At 26.4% G+C, this 20,318-nt stretch overlaps 2 protein-coding genes and 1 long non-coding RNA gene across 4 annotated transcripts; 1 reads left to right on the top strand and 2 right to left on the bottom strand.

Moving 5' to 3' along the window:
• Positions 1-79: 79 nt before the first annotated feature.
• On the top strand, positions 80-9,481 carry LOC101500922 (kinesin-like protein KIN-14P). The gene is made up of 18 exons (XM_027337388.2): positions 80-195; positions 1,109-1,351; positions 2,014-2,111; positions 2,214-2,297; positions 3,114-3,191; positions 3,278-3,361; positions 3,470-3,502; positions 3,740-5,173; positions 5,252-5,333; positions 5,521-5,616; positions 5,698-5,874; positions 6,143-6,249; positions 6,338-6,517; positions 6,805-6,971; positions 7,470-7,723; positions 8,195-8,358; positions 8,705-8,848; positions 9,326-9,481. The coding sequence occupies exons 2-17, from the start codon at positions 1,207-1,209 to the stop codon at positions 8,801-8,803; spliced, it is 3,282 nt and encodes a 1,093-aa protein (XP_027193189.1). The 5' UTR covers positions 80-195; positions 1,109-1,206; the 3' UTR covers positions 8,804-8,848; positions 9,326-9,481.
• Positions 9,482-10,209: 728 nt separating this feature from the next.
• Positions 10,210-11,240, bottom strand: LOC140919050 (uncharacterized). Its single transcript, XR_012161685.1, has 2 exons — positions 10,780-11,240; positions 10,210-10,570 (listed from the first exon to the last, which is right to left on the bottom strand). It is a non-coding gene; the product is annotated as an uncharacterized lncRNA (long non-coding RNA).
• A 1,744-nt stretch (positions 11,241-12,984) lies between these two features.
• On the bottom strand, positions 12,985-15,109 carry LOC101500405 (uncharacterized). Of its 2 annotated transcripts, none has more exons than XM_004512868.4 (4): positions 14,967-15,109; positions 14,367-14,577; positions 14,195-14,258; positions 12,985-13,807 (listed from the first exon to the last, which is right to left on the bottom strand). In XM_004512868.4, the coding sequence occupies exons 2-4, from the start codon at positions 14,522-14,524 to the stop codon at positions 13,514-13,516; spliced, it is 516 nt and encodes a 171-aa protein (XP_004512925.1). In that variant the 5' UTR covers positions 14,525-14,577; positions 14,967-15,109; the 3' UTR covers positions 12,985-13,513. The 2 variants fall into 2 exon arrangements, with proteins under 2 accessions (XP_004512925.1, XP_004512924.1); XM_004512867.4 differs by having other exon boundaries at positions 14,367-14,574; positions 14,967-15,105.
• Between the last annotated feature and the right edge of the window lie 5,209 nt (positions 15,110-20,318).

The raw sequence follows: 20,318 nt of genomic DNA, 5'->3' as shown, positions 1-20,318 counted from the left end.
TATATTTTCGGAACCCCTTTTCTATCTCTCTTTCTCTCTCTCAAATCCTAACAAAAAATTCTCAACATAATTGTTATATATTTTTTTAAACACCATATTTACTTTAAAAATTAAATTAAAAATCAATTGATGTTTTATTTGAGTTTACTCCCTCCCCACAACAACAACATTAGATTGAATGTTGACATTCTCAAGGTTGGATTCTCCTTTTTTTTCTTTCTTCACTTTTTCACATTCTCCATGCATGTTTCTCTTTTAATAATTTTAATATTCTCATTCTTCAAGTAACAACACAATAAGAAGCTTAATTGAATTGAAAATGTTGGTATTTTGTATTTGATCTTGAAACATTAAACATGCATGCCCTTTAAAGATAATTTATTTAATTTATAGCTTGTGAACTCCTTCACATATAATGCACATAATTATTCTCTTTCCTTTTTTTCTTTTTTTGCTTAAAGTTTTGAACACATTACACCTTTTGTTAAGAAGCTTAGGGTTGTTAAATTTTATCTACATGTGCATGAATTTGAAGCATGATGGTTTTAGGCGATGCATTTACTGTGGACTCTTTTCCTTTTAAAGTGATTGTCATTTAATTTTTTTACACAAATACTAACAAATTCAATAAATTAACTAATGCGTGTAACAAATTTACTAAACTAACTCTATATTCTTATAATTTATTTTTAAAATTACCAACAATTTTTTGTTTTGAAAATTGAAGACCTTCTGATCATAAATGCACACATGCTTAACAAACTTTTTTAAGTCAATAAATGCATATTTGAAGAAATTCAATACAAAAAATCTAAATAAATTAATCCCATTTATTTGTCAATAAATGATACTATATCAATCAAAAATATTATGTGATAACAAAAATAGAAAAAAAAATATAACTAACGTTGCATTGAAATGCGAAAGCGACAATCAATTCAAATTTTTTTTTATCTTTACTAAACTCGAGTTAATTTAGATTTTTTTATTAAAACGAAAATTAATTTAAAATAAATAGAGTAATATAATTTGTGAGGTAAAAAAAAGCATCATTCTTACTTTGTGCTTTGTGGTGGATATATTATATATTAATGGATGTTAATTTCAGCTTTTCAAGAGTTTCTTGGAGGTGAAGTAATGTAATGGAAATTTGTGTAAAACCACACATCACCATGTTTTGAAGTGCTCATAAGGAAATACTTAGTGATGAATACACCACCTAACAATCATCCTTCAGAAGCTAGGGATGTTGGAAGTTCAAATTCCAATTTCAATGGAATTAACTTAACTCAAAGGAAGATTTTGTCAGATTCAAAGTTTCAACGTGTTTTGCATACTCCACTCATGACAGGTATGGTGATTTATATGTATATGGATTTGAAGATATAAAATTGACGGAGTTAGTGAGTCGAGTGATAAGAAAGTTGTGGGTTTGATGATATCCACCGTAAAATACTTATAATATTAATTAGTAAAGATGATAACTTTTTAACGACTAAAAACATATTTAATTTTTTTTATAGAGTATTATTTTGACAAAAAGTTATTTAGCAATTGAGTTTTTTTTTATTTAGAAAAAATGTTAAATACTACTAGAAATTCACACACATAACTACTAGATTATGAGTTCAAATCTAAGACATGATTTTCAGTATAATAATACAGATATTTGCCAATTGAACTGTAAAGTACAATAAAGAGTTGTTTATCGTACAAGTTAAAATTAGTTTATGCTTATAAAGGTTTAAACTTAGAACATGATGATGAACCTAACTCAAATTCGACAAGAGAAGTGTTAGCAACACACTCTCTAATACACATATTTCAACAAATATTATTTTATTGACTGGAATTTACATAGATCTATCATTGATAGTTGTTGGAACTTGTTTGAAGTTTATCTTATAAAAGAGAGTATATTAAAAAATATGTGTTAAAGAGTTTGTAGTCAACATTATTAATTTATTAATTTGATAATTTTTATGATAACCATTTTGTATATATGTTTTGTAGATCCAGCAGGGGCATTAATAAACCATCAAAAACATGGAAGTTATGCAGATCTTCCTGCTGCCAAAATTTCTGAACTAATGAAATCATCTTGTTTGGATGTAAAATCTTAGTATTTTAATCCTTTTAATATCCAAATAATTTATTCATATACTTTTTTAGTTCTATGCATCACTGATTTGTTTCAGCATTTACTAATGCAGAATGCTCCTACTCAATCACTTTTGAGTGTTGTGAATGGTATTTTAGAAGAAAGTGTTGAAAGAAGAAATGGAGAAATACCTCAGGTATGATAGATTAACTAGTCCTTTTTCTTAATTAAAAAAAATAGCATTTATTCATTCAAATTGATAGAGATTACATCGATTGAGAACAATATAATGGATCTGCGAACAAACTCACAACGTCCAAGTTGATAGCATGAAACAACAAAATGTCAACGAATGTGACAAAATCTACAAATATGACAAATTTGAAGTATCTAGAATGCTCATGCCTCTAGATCTATAATGTTGAAAATGTCAAAATCATTGATTGAATTTGCGCTATATACTAGATCGAAGTTGATATGTCAATATGAACAAAACAAACATTGTAGCAAGTCGGAAATCAAAACCAATGTCACATTAAGACGACGAACAAAAACAACAAAGCACTAAGACAACGAAATCACAAAAAAAAAATGTGCAAATCACTTATTTAGATAAAAAAGAAGAAGAAAAAAAAACAAATTAGATGGGTGATTTCAAATAAAAATTGGTCCTAAATCACCCATCTCGGGTGAAGAAATGAAGAAAGGAACAAAAGGATGAGAAGGAGACACCGCCGGAAAACTTTAGGGTTGATAAATTAACTAGTCTTGAATTGCTTTTATGTTACATATCTATATAAATCATATATCATAAATGCATCTAGAAAAAACACGTGCTTGATTTATGTTATAATAGGATATCATTTTTATAATTCTAGTTTTAAATTGCGGTTGCATCTATCTACAATTGCGCTTTCTGACTGCAATTAAAAGTGCATGAAAATCTCTAACACATATTTGTGTAAAACGTTTTTAAGTGTACATTCTAACAAATTTTTTTTTTTGGTCTTAGCGTGTGGCTTGCTTGTTAAGAAAAGTTGTCCAAGAGATTGAGCGGCGTATTTCAACACAACAAGAACATTTAAGAACAGTATGTCAATTACATTGTTTTCAAAGTTACCTTGATTTTTCTCAATATTTTGTTTTTGACATTATTGTCTTACCATTTTACTTCAGCAAAATAATATTTTTAAGACTCGTGAAGAAAAATATCAATCAAGAATAAGAGTACTTGAGACTCTTGCATCAGGAACTAAAGAGGTGAGTAAGGTATAAAAAAAATAGTGTATAGTTCATTTCAAATTTCATCAAACTATGCATGTTGCTATAAAAAAACTTGTATTTATCATAAGAAACTTTTTGTAACAGATTGTTCTTACAGGCCAACATCAACGGTTGAAGGTAATGCTTTCTTGCTTTGCAAGTAATATAGTAATACACATACACTTTTACTTTCTTGAAATTTTGGTGTTTTAGAGCTACATAAAAAATGTTATTTATACAAATATTTTCTCCCATGTCTATATAAACTTTAGTTTCTTTATTTTCTTTTTCAATTAAAATTTATATTTATGTATTATTCAGATTTTGTTTCTTCTGGAGATATATATTCATGAGATCTTTGGCACCTTAATGCAGAATGAGAATATTAAACAAGAAGAAAAGAAGGGAGATGACTTGAAACCGATTGAGAAGATCATAAAAGGAGAAAAGAAGACTGACGACACATTACACGCCAAAAAGATTAATGAGGAGGAAAAGAGAAAACTTGAAGAAGAAGTTATTAGGTTGATTAAAGAGGTGGAGGAAAAAAATATCGAAATTTCAACATTAAAGCAAGAAAAGAAGACAAATGCAATGCAAGAGAAGGGAAAACTTGATGAAGAAGTAACTAGATTGATTAAAGAGGTTGAGGAAAGAAATATGGAAATTTCAACATTGAAGCAAGAAAAGAAGACTAACGAAATGCAAGAGAAGGGAAAACTTAATGAAGAAGTAACTAGACTAACTAAAGAGGTCGAGGACAAAAATAAAGAAATTTCAACATTGAAGCAAGAAAAGAAGACGAATGAAATGCAAAAGAAGGGAAAACTTGATGAAGAAGTAACTAGACTGACTAAAGAGGTCGAGGACAAAAATAAAGAAATTTCAACATTGAAGCAAGAAAAGAAGATGAGCGAAATGCAAAAGAAGGGAAAACTTGACGAAGAAGTAACTAGACTGACTAAAGAGGTTGATGACAAAAATAAGGAAATTTCAACATTGAAGCAAGAAAAGAAAGCGAACGAAATGCAAGAGAAGAGAAAATTTGATGAAGAAGTAATTAGACTGACTAAAGAGGTTGAGGACAAAAATATGGAAATTTCAACATTGAAGCAAGAAAAGAAGACAAACGCAATGCAAGAGAAGGGAAAACTTGATGAAGAAGTAATTAGACTGATTAAAGAGGTGGCAGATAAAAATATGGAAATTTCAACATTGAAACAAGAACAAAAGACGAACAACGTAATACAAGAGAAGGAAAAGAGAAAAATTGATGAAGAAATTACTAGATTGATTAAAGAGGTTGAAGATAAAAATATTGAAATTTCAACATTGAAGCAAGAAAAGAACACAAACGATGCAATCCAAGAGAAGGAAAAAAGAAAAATTGACGAAGAAGTTACTAGATTAATTAAAGAAGTAGAAGAAAAAAATATGGAAATTTTAACATTGAAGCAAGAAAAGAACACGAACGACGCAATACAAGAAAAGGAAAAGAGAAAAATTGATGAAGAAGTTACTCGATTGGTTAAAGAAGTTGAAAAAAAAAATATGGAAATTTCAACTTTGATGCAAGAATCAGAAACAATGAAAAGAAGTTATGAAGTGCAATGCTCACAATTGGAATCAAAAGTTAAGGATGCTAAAGAAGAAATGAATCAAAAGTCACAAGAATATGAGAATCTATTGGAAAAGTTAAGAAATAAATTTAAAGAGAGTGAAGCCTCTTTTGAGTTAAAATATCAGAAGTTGAACATGAAACAAAACCTTATGCATAAAGCTATGATTTTTCAGTTTAATTCCATACAGGTAAACTTATATATTGGTCATGTCCATTATATTATTATAATGTAAAATATTAATGTTTTCTAATGAATTTTCATTCAGAAATTGAAATTGTCTTGGGAATCTATTAAACAAGATGTTGTGAAAGAGAAAATGATTTACTCAGAGGAATGCAATCGTTTAGGTAGGTCTTGTTATACTAAAAAAAGTTGAAATACCGACAGAAAAAAAAATATTGTTCATTTTTTTCTGTCTTTAAATTTCTGTCGCTATTTCAACTTTTTCTTTCTATAAATTTTCTTTGTTTTTTAATTTTTTTAGTAGAATTATGGTTAAAATAATCTCTTATCATTGTGGTTAATATTTTTCAGGTGTAAATCTTAAACAACTAGTGAGTGCAGCTGAGAATTATCAAATAGTTCTTACAGAAAATCGAAAATTATTTAATGAAGTTCAAGAATTAAAAGGTGACATTATTTGTTCATATATAATTCATGATTCATGTTGATATGTGTTAAGAATTCTCATAAATATTTTGTTTGATGCAGGAAATATTCGAGTTTATTGTCGAATTAGGCCATTTCTTCCAGGACAAAAAGAAAAACAATCTATTGTTGAACACATTGGTGAATCTGATATGGTTGTTGCAAATCCATCAAAACAAGGGAAAGAAGCACTTAGAACATTTAAGTTTAATAAGATATTTGGTCCTCTCTCAACTCAAGGTTGATTTATTAATTTATTTATATATTATCACCCTTTTTATCGTTATAAATGATTTTTAATTGATCGACTTTTTGCATCATAATAGTCCTGTTCGGATAAAGAATTTAATTAAGTACTATAGCATAACAATTTATTAACATGTCATAAGTTGTTTCTGTTCAAACAGTTTCATAAGCGCTTAGATTAGTATACGAGCTTAAATAAGTTAATCCAAAGAGACTCGATTCTCATATGTTGTACTAATTGTTACTTCTTTGAATGATGCAGCTGAGGTGTATGCTGACATACAAGCCTTTATAAGATCAGTACTTGATGGTTATAATGTATGTATATTTGCCTATGGTCAAACAGGTTCAGGAAAAACATACACAATGGTATGTAATGTAACTTTATGTGTATGTACTAATTTTTATCTTATGATCATTCATTCTATAAAATGTTTTCTTTATTTTTTTTCTTTAGAGTGGTCCAAATGGTGCAAGCAATGAAAGTGTTGGCGTTAACTATAGAGCTTTAAATGACCTCTTCAACATATCTTCAAGTAGACAAAGCACTATAGTTTATGAAATTGGAGTTCAAGTAATTGAGATATATAATGAACAAGTTCGAGATTTGTTATCGACTGATTCATCTGTCAAAAAATATCCTTTTTTTTTTCATTATCTACATAGACTTACTTTTTTCGTCTATAGACGAATGTGCAAACATCACCAGTAAACTCACACACGTAAAGTGGAGGTCTTGGATTTGGATTTGAATCCGGGTCATCATAAAAAATGTTTATCTTAACAATATCAACACATTGCTAGTTGAGTCAAGCCTTATGGACTGGGCTTTCTTTCTTGTAGTTTAAGTTTCTTCTTTATGATACTTTTTTGCATGAAATTAATGTGTCAAAGTTTATGTTATTTGATTTCCTTGATTTGCACACACTTGGGATATTGAATAACTCTCAACCAAATGGTTTAGCAGTACCTGATGCTAGCATGCTCCCTGTGAAATCAACTGCTGATGTCATAAAGCTAATGGACATTGGTTTGAAAAATAGAGCAAAAGGTTCAACTGCTATGAATGAAAGAAGTAGTCGTTCGCATAGGTTTGTCTTTTTTCTTTTGTAGTGCTTATAAGATTCTGGTAGTTTTCACTATAAGAGTCGTTTATTAGAGACGAATTAGGCCTCACGCCTAAATTCTAACATTTACAATTTTTTGTATGACAAAGTTCAATGAACTTATTTGTCGATATCCATTACTTTCCCTTGCATTAGTCCAAGTTTCAAATGTCCTAGATAGTGTTTGTAAGGTTTGAAAGGTCATCACCTTACAAGTCATTTTTTAGGGATGAGTTAGGCCTCAACCCTAAATTCTAATATTTGAAGTTTTTAGTATGACGAAGTTCAATAAACTTATTTTTTGAGATCCATTTGCATTCCCCTCGAATTAGTCCATGCTTCAAATTTCATAGGTTCTGTTTATAAGGTTCCAAGAATCTTCACTTTACAAATTATGTTTTATGAGTTAGGCCTCGAACTTAAATTCTAAGAACATTTAAAATGTTTTTAGTATGAAGAAGTTTATTGAACTTTCTTAAACAGTGTTGTTTCGATTCATGTTCGTGGTGCGGATAAGAAGTCTGGTTCTTCTCTCCAAGGTAATCTTCATTTGGTAGATTTGGCCGGAAGTGAAAGGATAGATCGCTCGGAAGTAACCGGAGATAGACTAAAGGAAGCACAACATATTAACAAATCATTATCTGCTCTTGGAGATGTCATTTTTGCTCTTGCTCAAAAGAGTGCTCATATACCATATAGAAATAGCAAGCTCACACAACTTTTGCAAAGCTCTCTAGGTAAAATCATTGTTTAATTAAAGTGTTCATCATATAAGTGTTTATGTATAAGTTAATTCTAAAACAAATGATAAAATAAATTCAATTTGTTTTCATATAAACTATAAGTTATTTTCATAAGTTGACCTAGAGAACTTATAAAAATTATCAAAAAACAGTTTATGTATATGTCATATATTTTTATGAACATGTCATATACTGTTTACATAAGTTTTCTCAAACCGTCTCGCAAGTGCTTATGCCATTAAAAAATGGATTTTGAAACATATTACGATTTCATAAGCTTTCTCAATCAGTCTTATAAGTGCTTATGCTATTAGAAAATGGATTTTGAATCATAAGCTGATTCCATAAGTTTTTTCAAACATTATTAGAAATGCTTATGCCAGTAGAAAATAGATTTTGAAAGTGCCTTCCATATCCTTAGTTTTTTATGATTAGCTAAACATTTCATATGATTTTACTACACAGGTGGTCATGCAAAGACACTTATGTTGGTCCAAATTAATTCAGACATAAAGTCTTATTCTGAATCTGTGAGTACATTGAAGTTTGCTGAAAGGGTTTCTGGAGTTGAGTTAGGAGTTGCAAAAAGTACTAAAGAAGGAAGAGATGTTAGAGAATTAATGGAACAGGTTCTTAACTTATTAACTTAATTATGTTACATGCATTTCAATTAATTTGGTATCTATCTACCTTTCTTTTCATCATTTGATTGTTGATTGCTCGTAACACCTTTGGTTTTAGATTATTTGAAATCTTACAAGAAAAACATATGACAAAATTTTTCATTTAAGATCATGTTATTACTTTAGGAATTATTTTGCATGATGAATTGTTCCTAAATTGGAATTTTTTTTATTAGAAATGTATTAGGTCTAATTTTCTTATATATCGATTACTATTCTTAAAATGTTTCTTATAATAAATGGAATATTTGTATAATATTAATTTATTTATATTTTTTATCTGACATTATAGGTCGCTTCTCTCAAAGATACAATTTCGACAAAAGACGAAGAAATCGAGCGACTACAATTACTTAAGGATTTAAAAAATTCCGAGAAGCTTGAAGATTAAGTCACACTTCCTAGAGTGATTTTTTTTAAAATTTTCATTCTCAATGTAAGTACAAATCATTAGACAACTCAGATAATTAAATAGTCCTTATATTATTAGATCTTTCACCATTTTCCCTAGTTAACAAACTTTGATATAGCTTCACATTGAAAAGGGTATTTTTAATTTATTTATTTTTTTTACCAAATTATACATTTCAAAACTCACATATTTTCTCCTTTAGAAGGACTCAACTTTATAATGTAACTTATGTTTGTTACAATGGTTTTATTAATTGTTTGGTTATAAATTACATGTTTTTACATCTTTTGACAATTTCAATGTTTCTTTTTGGATAATTTATTTGGAAATGAATTTTGTGTAATTTATAGTCATTAGAGTTAGTAATTTTAATCATTGATTAAGATCAGAATGTTGAAATTTTAAATTTTAAAATTTTCAAGTGACGATATTAACAATTTGGTATCTATGAATATCTATAGTAATTAATCTTTAAACTTTATTCACAAACTTTAATTTCAGGTGTATATAGCAGCTCCAGAATTGACTTGATTATGGATACAATAGTTGTAAAGTATTAGGCTTGTTATATTTTTATTGTTGAATTGTTCATAATTTTACATATGTATATATTGTATAAAAATACACATTCATTTATGTAAATATTGTCATTTGATTTTACTATAAATTATGTTTAGTCTAGTAATAATTTTACAAGATAACCAATTTTGACTATGGAACATTGATATTTTTTTTGTTTTCAAATTGAGGTTTAAATTTGTAAAATACAAGCAAAGTATTTAAGATTTTCACTATTAGTTCCATCCTATAGATTGCAACCAAGCAATTTAAAGTCTAATTAAGCCTTATAAATACTAATTTAGTTTTAATATTTTTATTTTTAAATATTTATACATAAACAATGGTTAAAATGATACTTTATTTGTACCAAAAAAATAATACTTTATTATTATTATGATACTATTTTTGTATTAATATTTGAATATAATAAACAAAATAAAATATTACTTTATTACATGAATCAAATAGTCCAACAATTCCTCCAAAGTATTTTCTCTTCCTGATTTTGACTCTCTACAAGTGAAAAATGAATTAGAAAGTAATGCTTGGACAATGTTCTTTTTTTCAATTTGAAAAATGCAATATTTTAGGAGATTTTTTAAGTAAAGACTTTTCATTTTGAAAAATTCATTTTTCAATCTCAAGTTTTCTCAAAAGTTCTCAATTTTTGTTTGAATTAGTTAATTCAAATGTATAATTTACAAGTTCGAATTAATCAATTTCGACATATATTTGTGTATTTGAAAATATTGAGGTGAAAGAAGAAATACTCGTTATTTTAAAAGTCAAAATATAATAAAATAAATTATCTGGATCACATAGAGTGACTCAAATAGAAAACCAACATATAATGATCAACCACCAAACAAAATTACAAACCAAAATAAAATCGCAACCCTTAAACACGGGCCAATATAAAACTTTCTTAGACGCCTAACAAATATGGTTAAAATTACTCATAAATGACAACCCCTAAACAAAGGGAATTGAACCACAACTGATTTAAATTCACCGGACAACCTTTAACTTTGTAATGAAGTCATTATAAGACAACAATTTAATCTCATCTATAAGAGTGTTCTTCACACGGTCTTGTTGCTTGAACACGCTAAGATTTCTAGCACGCCAAAGAGTCCAAACACAAGCTAACCACCATCTCAAAGCCTTTTATCCCTGCGCAAAAAGCTAGAGAAAAAATGAGCATGAAAAGTAATCTGGTTAAGAAACGATGCGTAAACGTGGAACCACTGCAAAACAATCAATCACACTTTCCTAAAAAAGGGACAACCTACAAATAAATGTTGTGACGATTCCACAATACCACAACCACCAAAGCACATCTAAGACTCAACAAACACACATCATGTCAAACTAAATTAAACTTTGTCGACTACCTATCATTAAACATCTTCCACGAGAAAATAGCCACCTTTTATGGTTATCTTATTTTTCTTTTTTAAATGTCATAATCTTTCTTTATTTTTTTGTTCTTTCTATTCCTTTTTTCTCCTCTTTCTCCTATCCTCATACATCACTAATAGGACACATTCCTTTTTTCTCCTCTTTCTCCTATCCTCATACATCACTAATAGGACACAAGACTATGTCCATCCTTTCCAATAAGATGACAATGACATATTCCCATGAAGGAAAGTTGATTATTCAAATTCATTGTTCCAATGCAAATTTTCCTTAGGTGTGGTCCTTTTCATTAAAATTTCTTCTCCCTAGCTACCACATATGCAAGCAAAATAGGACTTCTTGCAAATTGTTTTAGCCATTAGTAGTACAAGCCAATCACCCACCTTATTTGTGAAGGAGAAAGCCCCACGCAACTTCTCAAGTTTTGCTAAACTTAGAAATTTCTTTCTCCTTTTTTTATAAGTATTTTTTTTTTTTGAATATTTAATTGTATTTGTTATTTATTTACTAACATACTCTTAATTAATTTATATTTTTTTAATTCAATCAATAATAAATAGTATACTAAAAATATTAGCTAACTTTCTCTATTGAAAGATAAAATTATAAAAACAAAATCAATTATCAACAAATTTAATAATACTATCAACTTTCTTAATTTCAATATTTTTTTTTGCAACAATCAATATTAATAATAAATATTATTAATAAGGGAAATCAAATCATAATCTTGTTATCATTCTATTCTCTTCCTCCGACTACAATTTTAACTCTCACAATTCGATCATAAATCAAATAAATAGAAAATTTCTTTTTTTCGTTTTCATACATTATAATATATATATATATATATATATATATATATATATTCTTCATGCATAATTATAAAGACTAATCTCTCGAAATAACTAAGATGTATTTAAAATATTAATCTCTCTTAATATATATTTTTTCATATACATTAGCCAGAGAACAACCCTCCAATCAAATTGTTGTAACAAATGAAGATAACATAAACAATATATTTCTAATTAATATTTTAAAAAATTTCAATTAAAACAATAAAGATAAAAAATAAATTTATAAACTCAAAAACTATTTTAAATAATACATTATAATATATATATATATATATATATATATATATATATATTCTTCATGCATAATTATAAAGACTAATCTCTCGAAATAACTAAGATGTATTTAAAATATTAATCTCTCTTAATATATATTTTTTCATATACATTAGCCAGAGAACAACCCTCCAATCAAATTGTTGTAACAAATGAAGATAACATAAACAATATATTTCTAATTAATATTTTAAAAAATTTCAATTAAAACAATAAAGATAAAAAATAAATTTATAAACTCAAAAACTATTTTAAATAACTTACACAAAAATTATAAAATCGTCAGAAAAAATTATTATCAAAACAAAACTATTAATTTAAATACTATAAATTATCCCTTATAAATATATCTTTTTACCAAATTAAACCCTAACTGTGAATATTAAAACTTAATTGGAGCATAGATATTGGTGTGTCATATCAACCATCAACAACCAAACAAATTAATACCACTACATATTGCCACCGCCTTAACCACTTTCCATCTCAACAAAATAACAAACACACGTTTATCCTCTCTCTCTCTATATATATATATATTTATATCTAACTTCTCAATCCACCTATCCACATCTCATATTAGCTCAAACTCAATTAACATCTTCCATCCACCACCCTTTCACACCATTCCACAAATAAACACCCTTTCCATTCAACAATATAGTAAGAGAAAAAAACACTCACCCTCAAATCTAGTATCTATCCAATTAATTAAAAAAAAGAACAATTAATTGATTAAATAATACAAGTTAAAAGCCAACCAAATCTGACCATAGCATGCACTATGAAGCTTCCTAATATTCTCAAACAGTAGTACCAAATTTTTATTATTTCTTTATACTCATGAGACTACACGTTATTAGTTGTAGTTGTACAAATAAATAATTATATTCAAACTTGTCTTTTGACTTTAGAATATTAAATTAAAGTATAAACACAATATCTCTTTGATATTATCAAATAGGTGACACTTACAAAGATGGCACCCACAAAAAATCAGTAGCATACACTGCATATATAATTATATAGATATAAAATATAAAATAAAAGTATAAACAAGATCTCTTTGATATTATCAAATAGGTGACACCTACAAAGAGGGCACCCACAAAAAATTATATTTTACAAGATTTCAAATATTAACCCTCATTTTCCTCCAAATCACAATTACAAAGGGAGGATATGCTGAGTATCAAATACATCATAGTTACAAACTCTTTCTTAATGAAACTAAGATCAAAGTTTCATTCTAAATAACCCTTTTATAAAACCTAACAAGAAAAAAAAAGAAAAGAACAAAACTTTAGCTTGCCCTTTTCTTCCGACCTAATAACATGTCCTCTTTTTATTCTTCAAAATGAAAAAAATAAAATAAAAATTCTCACCATCTCAATTATACATGACACCTTAACTTAACTCATGAACAATTTTTCCACATACCACTTTTTATATACATATAATACATTAAACTTTGAATTAAGATTAGTTCCTTTGCCACCAAAAATCTCCACTTGCTTTAGAATTCTTGATGATTTTTCTTCAACCCTTTTTCTTTTTCTTTGTTGGAAATGAATTATGCAAAAGCTGAAATACTGCAATTGCTCCTATCCCTATTGAGACAATCAAAACCTTCAATCCTAACTGCAGCTTGTGTGTGACCAAATTTCATTGGAACACAACCTCTAGCTGAGGAAGATGGTGAAGAGGGTGCCATGGAAAATGGACTAAAATTTCCATGACCATTGCTATTACCAAACTGCTCATCTTGGATCACAGGGTTTGAAGCCCTACTAGGTGGAGATCCACAAAAAAATGGTGGTGGTGATGATACAATTTGATCTCCAAATCTATCACTATAGCAACTTCCCTGCAAAAACAAATTGAAACAAATTATTGTTAGATTATATATCATATTTTAATTTCAATCAACAATTAACAACAACTTTGAAGCTTGGTGATATTGATCTGTGTAGATCCGACATTTCAAATTGAAAATATGTCCAGTGTCCAACACATGTTAGTTACATTCAATTTTTTAAAGTATTCTCAGTGTCTACGTCTCACTGTTGTGTGTTTGAGCTTCATAGACATAGATGTTATGTTCACAATTCCATATTAATTGTTCATCCATAATCACCAAAACTTGGTAATTGATTTGAAACATTTTGAAAAATCACTTGAAATTAATAATTTGTTTACAAGGAAAAAATTACCTTTTTTAAATGAAAATTTAAGATTTGAGATAGGAAACAACCTTGGGGAGAATGATATCTAGAAGATCTTCTCTAACTCCTGAATCTTCAAACTCTGATTGGTAGCTGATTATTTTATACAAACAAATTAAAAAGTCAGAATTTTTACAAAATAATAAAATACATTGATTGAAAATAATTGACAAAAAACATAATTAAAGTTAGGGCAAATACTTGATAAATTGTGGCCTAAAGGGTCTGATATGATTGTTGTTAATAGATGAATGGTTCATCAGACCAAATCTACGAGGTTTAGGGCAAACCACAGATTCCATCTTCATCTCTTCACAGCTTCTCAAGGTGTTCATCTGCTGGTAACCACAGTGATTCATTTTTGCCTCAATTTTCACACCTGAAAATCACAGATCTTAACAAAGATCACCTGCTACAACAAAAAATAGAAAACACACAAAAAAGTTAATCATTTTTTCACAATTGGTTTTTTGGTTGATGAAAATTAACCCAAATCTAAAAAAATTGAACCAAATCTAATGAAACCATGAACCAACAAAACAAAGAAACTAAAAACCAATTTGCTCAAAGTTTAATTTTTTTTTTATCCAACAAACAATTGAAGAGATAAAAAAAAAAGATTTTTGAGGCTTAAAACCAGCCCTTTTTCTTCAAATTTGTTTATCACATGGTGAAATCCAAAAAGGGTTTAAAATTTGAGTTTTTGTTCATAGAGGAATAAAATCAAACACCTTAAGGTCAGTTTCTAAATGTCTTCAAAAACGAAACCCTTAAAAATTGATGATTTAATAGAGAGAGTACCTGAGCTAAGCTGTCTCAGAGATTCCTCTGAGAGGAGAAGAGGAACAAAAATGGAGCAAAGAAAATTTTGGGTGTCTCAAAGAAACAAAAGGATAGAGAGAGAAGAAGAAAGAAGAGTTCAAAGGGTATTCATAGAGAGAAAGTGATAACAAAAGAAAAAGGAAAATATAAAATAAAGTGTGAGAATATTATATTATACAATAAGGTGCAGAATTATAATCTATGGCTGCAGTTATGGACCATTGGATTGATGAATTGTGACATTGGATTCTGTGAAAATTGAAAATTATTGTTGTGAAGGGTATTCAAGAGAGAGAGGAATTTAGAGGCATAGTAAATTATAAAATAAAAATTAAATAATTAAATATTGTTATCTAAATTAGAATTAACTTATGATTTCTTATATTTATTTTGATTTATATATTTTACAGTCAAAAATATCATTTTATCTGTTGACTAAAGAAAAAAAAACAATACAATTATAAATTTATAATATTTTATATTTAAATTGGAGGGTATTGATTATTTTATTTTTAAAATGAATTGTTGGAAAAATCTAAAAGTGGAATTTTAATTATTTATTAAAAGAGAGAGAGACAAAGAAAATAGATCTGATTTTGATTTGATCTAATCTAATCCACATGGATTGAGACATGTTTGGTTGTGTTTTCTCTTTTTGGCCCTTCCTCTCTCAATTAATGCATCTATGTATTGTCCTCTTGTTGTACGGTTGATAACATGCACCACTAGTTTAAATAACCATGTGTTCTTTCCTAAACCTAGTTTATAATCATTGTAGTTTTTTAAATTACAGTTGTTGAGTAATTTAGTTTTCTAAATTTTATGAAATGTGAATTAGTTATTTAAATTAAAGTTAAATAAGTTTTTGTCCCTATAAATATATTTTATATTTTATTTTTAGTCTTTTTATATTTTTTGTCAAATAATTGTCTATAAAATATTTTCTATTAATAAATTTGATCATTGTTTTTAAGTCAATTAATGTGTATTATTCAAATTTTTCAATGATTTTTTATTGATATATTTATAAGATTTTAAAAATATTTTATATAAAAATTTAGAATTTTTTAATAAAAGATGAATTATAAATGAAGTTGTAAACGCTAAAATTTTAAAAGAAAATCGTATTTAATATGTCAACTTATTATTTGTGATATTGTTAGATGATGGAATTGATTGACAACTTTTAATTTTAAATATTAATTTGTCATTTCATAAATTTAAATGATCAAATTGGTTGACCCTATTATTTCAAGGATCAGAATATTGATTTGCTCATTAAATTTTGGATTTCTGAAGATTATTTTCTTCAAATATAAATTTAGTTTCTAAAAAAGTTTAGAGGTGAGATATAAATATATTGATGACATTGAGAAATATTCAACAATTATTTTGAAAAAATAAAATAAAAACATAACCTATTGATAATAAATATTAATGACTAATTTTTTTAATTTATGAAGACATGTCTTTAGAAGATTTTATGTATGTAAACCTAATCAATTTGTGTGTCTTCACACCTTAAAAGCTTAGGAAATTGAATATCTATATTAAGAGTTACAATGAATGATAAACAAATTGAAGATAAAATTTGTCTAACCTATAATTTTAAGGATGTTTCACTGTTAAAATTTGGATTTATGAATATTTTTTCTTTAAATATAACTTTAGTTTCTATTAGTTTAGGGGCACAATTGAAGATAATGACAGAGAATGTAAATTAAGCTACAAATGTATTGTTGTCGAATTTCTCATAAGTATTGATGATGAAATTAAGAAATACCCCAATAAATATTTTTGAAAAAATAAATACTACATAAATATTGTATTTCTATTTTATGCGTGTTTGTTTGATATCATGTGATGTCAAGAGAATATAATCTTTTACTTCACGAGTTTATCTATATTTTATTAAAAATTTATATATTTTATATATTAAAAATAAATAATAAGTTGTAAGAAATTAAATATCTAAATACTATACAAATTATATTTTATTAACTTTAGAATTTATTGTAAACAATATCGTTATATAGTTTATCTATTTCATCATATTAAATAATAATAATAATAATAACTACTTTAATTGATTAAATTAATTGTTTAATATATAATATTACGAAAAGTAAACTATTCAAAATTACTATTAAATATTTGATGGTATAAAAAAATTCTAATATGTTCCTATAAAAGAATAAATATTTATAGTTGTATACATTTTTTTCATTTATATAATAAGTATTTATAACAATTTCTATAAAATTAAGTTAAAATTATATAAAAATGTTAAAAGTATATAATCAATTTTTATAAATTAAGTATTAAATAATATAAAGTAAATATATTAATTCTATAATTTAATTGGACATATAATATAATATAATAATTCTATAATTCATAAGAGAAGCAAACATAAGGTATGTATTTGAGCCCTTTATTTATAATAGAGAAACAAACAATTATTTTTTTGTTGGCTTTATTTGGAGTAAAATAATAACAAAACATTATTATTTTTTTGATAAATAGATTAAAATAAAGAAAATCAAAAGTCTCTTGAGAACATAAACTAAATCAAGATAAAAGGACAAAACATAAGACGAATATTCAAATTTCAACAATCAACGTCAACCAAAAAAAAATTATGAATTTTTAAAAATTTAGATGTATAATTTATGATAGTGACGATATATATTGCTGTCAAATTTCTTTTGAATATTGATGAAGTAATTAAGAAATACTTCAGTAACTATTTATGAAATAAAATAATATGATTTATTAATAATTAGGGATCCTCTTTCTCGAGATTTGAATATTCAGTGTGTCGAATAATTAATCTCTTTGATTTTATTATGATATTTTAAACTCATTTAAATGAATAATAAGTTTTGTCCAGATTAATCTCTCACCATAATAGGAGAAAATGAGTTGCTACACTCCAATTTTATTTTTACATTATTTATTCATTTATAATTGTGTACGTGTGTTTGATTGATATCAACTATGTTGTTTAAGAGAATGACATTGTACTCTCTTTTCTTTTTTTTAATTTCACTACGTAAGAAAATGAGATTCACACTAATAAAGTGTGAGAAGTGAATATCTTAATGTTGCCACAAATAATTAATCAGATAGGCAAAGGGTTTTTGCAATCATAGTAAATAAAGTAAAATTATGTTTATTGATGAATAAATCAAATATCATATATATATATATAACAAATCACAGATATGTTGAGATCAACTTTCTAATTCTTTTCTCATTTTAATCTATTCACCTTAGAAAAGACAAATGAAATTTTTAGAGTGGATTGAATAACAAACATGGTGCAAGTTAGATTAGTCTAAAACATAGATGACATTGCTAAGAGTAAAAAATAAAAAATCTACTATATGTCTTTCTAGTTTTTTTTTAATTATATTTATATTCATATTTTCTTTTAATTATACATATGTCGAATACATTAAAAAGAATATATTTCAATTTAATAAATATTTTAACATTCTATCGTCTTTTCTCTTATTTTTTTCTCTACGCCCTTAATTTTATTTTTCTTTGCACTTAAGTAATTTTTAATCTATCTCTTTGAAACAACTTAAAATCTTTTCCTCTTTATTTTCTTAACATATATCTTATTTGGAATTTTTTTTCCCTTCATTTATTTACATATCCCCCCTCTAACTCTCTTCATTTCTCTTAAAACTAGCTATAACTAGAATATAACCCGCGCGTTGCGCGGAATATGTATATTTCATTATATTAGTAGTTGTGAATAAGATTTTAATATTTCAAAAAATAATATAATCTACTTATTTAGTTTGTAGAGTATTTTTTTCAAGTGAATTTATTTGAGTAATTATTATATATGAGTTGGCAAATACACATTTGAAAATATGTAAAATGTTTTGCATAGTGAAGATCATCCTACAAATAAAATTCATAAATTATATTTAGTGTTAAAAGTCTTAAAAGTATTTTAATAAATATTAATATATGTAATTATCTACCACAAAATCAAATTAATCATGCTCTTTGTTTGTTGTCAAATCTAAATTTATTGTCAAAATATTGTTAGAAAATTATAAAAATGAGTTTGTCATTTATTATTCATTTCATTACAATCATGTAAAAAAAGTAAAAAATATAAATTCCAATATTTTAAGTATGAGACTTCTATACAACATGATTTGAGAATTTTCACAAACAACTCGTATGTACGGTTGAGTAAAGGTAAAACATATGTAGAAACTTAAAATTGGTAGTATTTTAAAAAAAATTGACAATATAAAACATCTCCGTAAAAAAACCACAAATACTTTTTTAATATAAATGGTACATAGTTTTCTCTCGAATACACAATACTAACACTCATATAAAGCTGAACGTGGACAATCTTCTTTGTCTTTTGAGGAGCCAATACACTTTCATGTCATAAATGAGTTAAAATATGTCTGCAAAAACAATACTCTAACTAAGAACAATCAAGATTTTGAGAAAAATGAGCAAATAGGTATAATATGTTACAAAATACCACTCATTCAAAAGTTGTGTAAAAAAAAAGAATTTTCCAACTATATCTACTTCTTTGAAAATAATTGGATTCCAAAGAGATTTTCTTTTGAGTTGATAAAGTGGAGTTGTGAAAACTTACATATGCAGAATGTTTTCTCATGACATAACTTTTAGATGTGCCACATGAGCTTTTAGATGGCACAATATTTGATGAAGATGTAGGAGTCTATTTTAATATATATGATGTTATGTGGGAGTCTATTTTAATATATATAGTCTATTTTAATAAATTTTTATCTAAAAGAAAAAAGTTTAAAAACATGTAATGATGAAGGAAGAGATGGAGAAACCTTTAAAATGACGCAATATATTAATTGATAGTTAAAACCATAGAAAGAAGAACAGTTATATCATTAATGATGGAGGAAGAACCGTTATCAATAATGATGGAGTAACAATGAATGTCGAATAACTGATAAATGATATTTATTGTATTGTAATTTGTAACTTATGACATATGAATAGTTCTACCAAATATTATATTAAAAAAATGTAATAAAAAAATAAATTGCAAGTATGATAATAAGAAAGAGGAAGAGTATTTGTTAGATATATTACATCAGATTTCTTTTGATGTGACAATATTAATATATAAATTTTTCTCTAAGTCCATATCAGTAATGAGTATAATAAAAAAAAATATAAAAACAAATTGTTGGCCTAACTCTAAATTATATCTCTCTATTTGATTTAAATATTAATTTTACATATCTAATAAGTGACATGTGATATATTTTGTAGATATTATAGATTTCATTAAAA

The sequence above is a fragment of the Cicer arietinum genome, chromosome 8, assembly GCF_000331145.2.
Source record: "Cicer arietinum cultivar CDC Frontier isolate Library 1 chromosome 8, Cicar.CDCFrontier_v2.0, whole genome shotgun sequence".
Lineage (NCBI taxonomy): Eukaryota > Viridiplantae > Streptophyta > Magnoliopsida > Fabales > Fabaceae > Cicer > Cicer arietinum.
Note: the sequence above shows the minus strand (reverse complement) of the source record. Positions and strands in the feature narration are given on the sequence as shown.

Excerpts from the sequence above, each read along its gene's own strand:
- LOC101500922 (XM_027337388.2), top strand. The coding sequence starts at position 1,207 with ATGAATACACCACCTAACAATCATCCTTCAGAAGCTAGGGATGTTGGA. Across the intron at positions 6,250-6,337 it reads CAGGAAAAACATACACAATG|AGTGGTCCAAATGGTGCAAG; the intron begins GTATGTAATGTA and ends TTTTTTCTTTAG. Across the intron at positions 7,724-8,194 it reads ACTTTTGCAAAGCTCTCTAG|GTGGTCATGCAAAGACACTT; the intron begins GTAAAATCATTG and ends TTTACTACACAG.
- LOC101500405 (XM_004512868.4), bottom strand. The coding sequence starts at position 14,524 with ATGAATCACTGTGGTTACCAGCAGATGAACACCTTGAGAAGCTGTGAA. Across the intron at positions 14,259-14,366 it reads TTTAGGCCACAATTTATCAA|CTACCAATCAGAGTTTGAAG; the intron begins GTATTTGCCCTA and ends TAAAATAATCAG. Across the intron at positions 13,808-14,194 it reads TAGATATCATTCTCCCCAAG|GGAAGTTGCTATAGTGATAG; the intron begins GTTGTTTCCTAT and ends TTGTTTTTGCAG.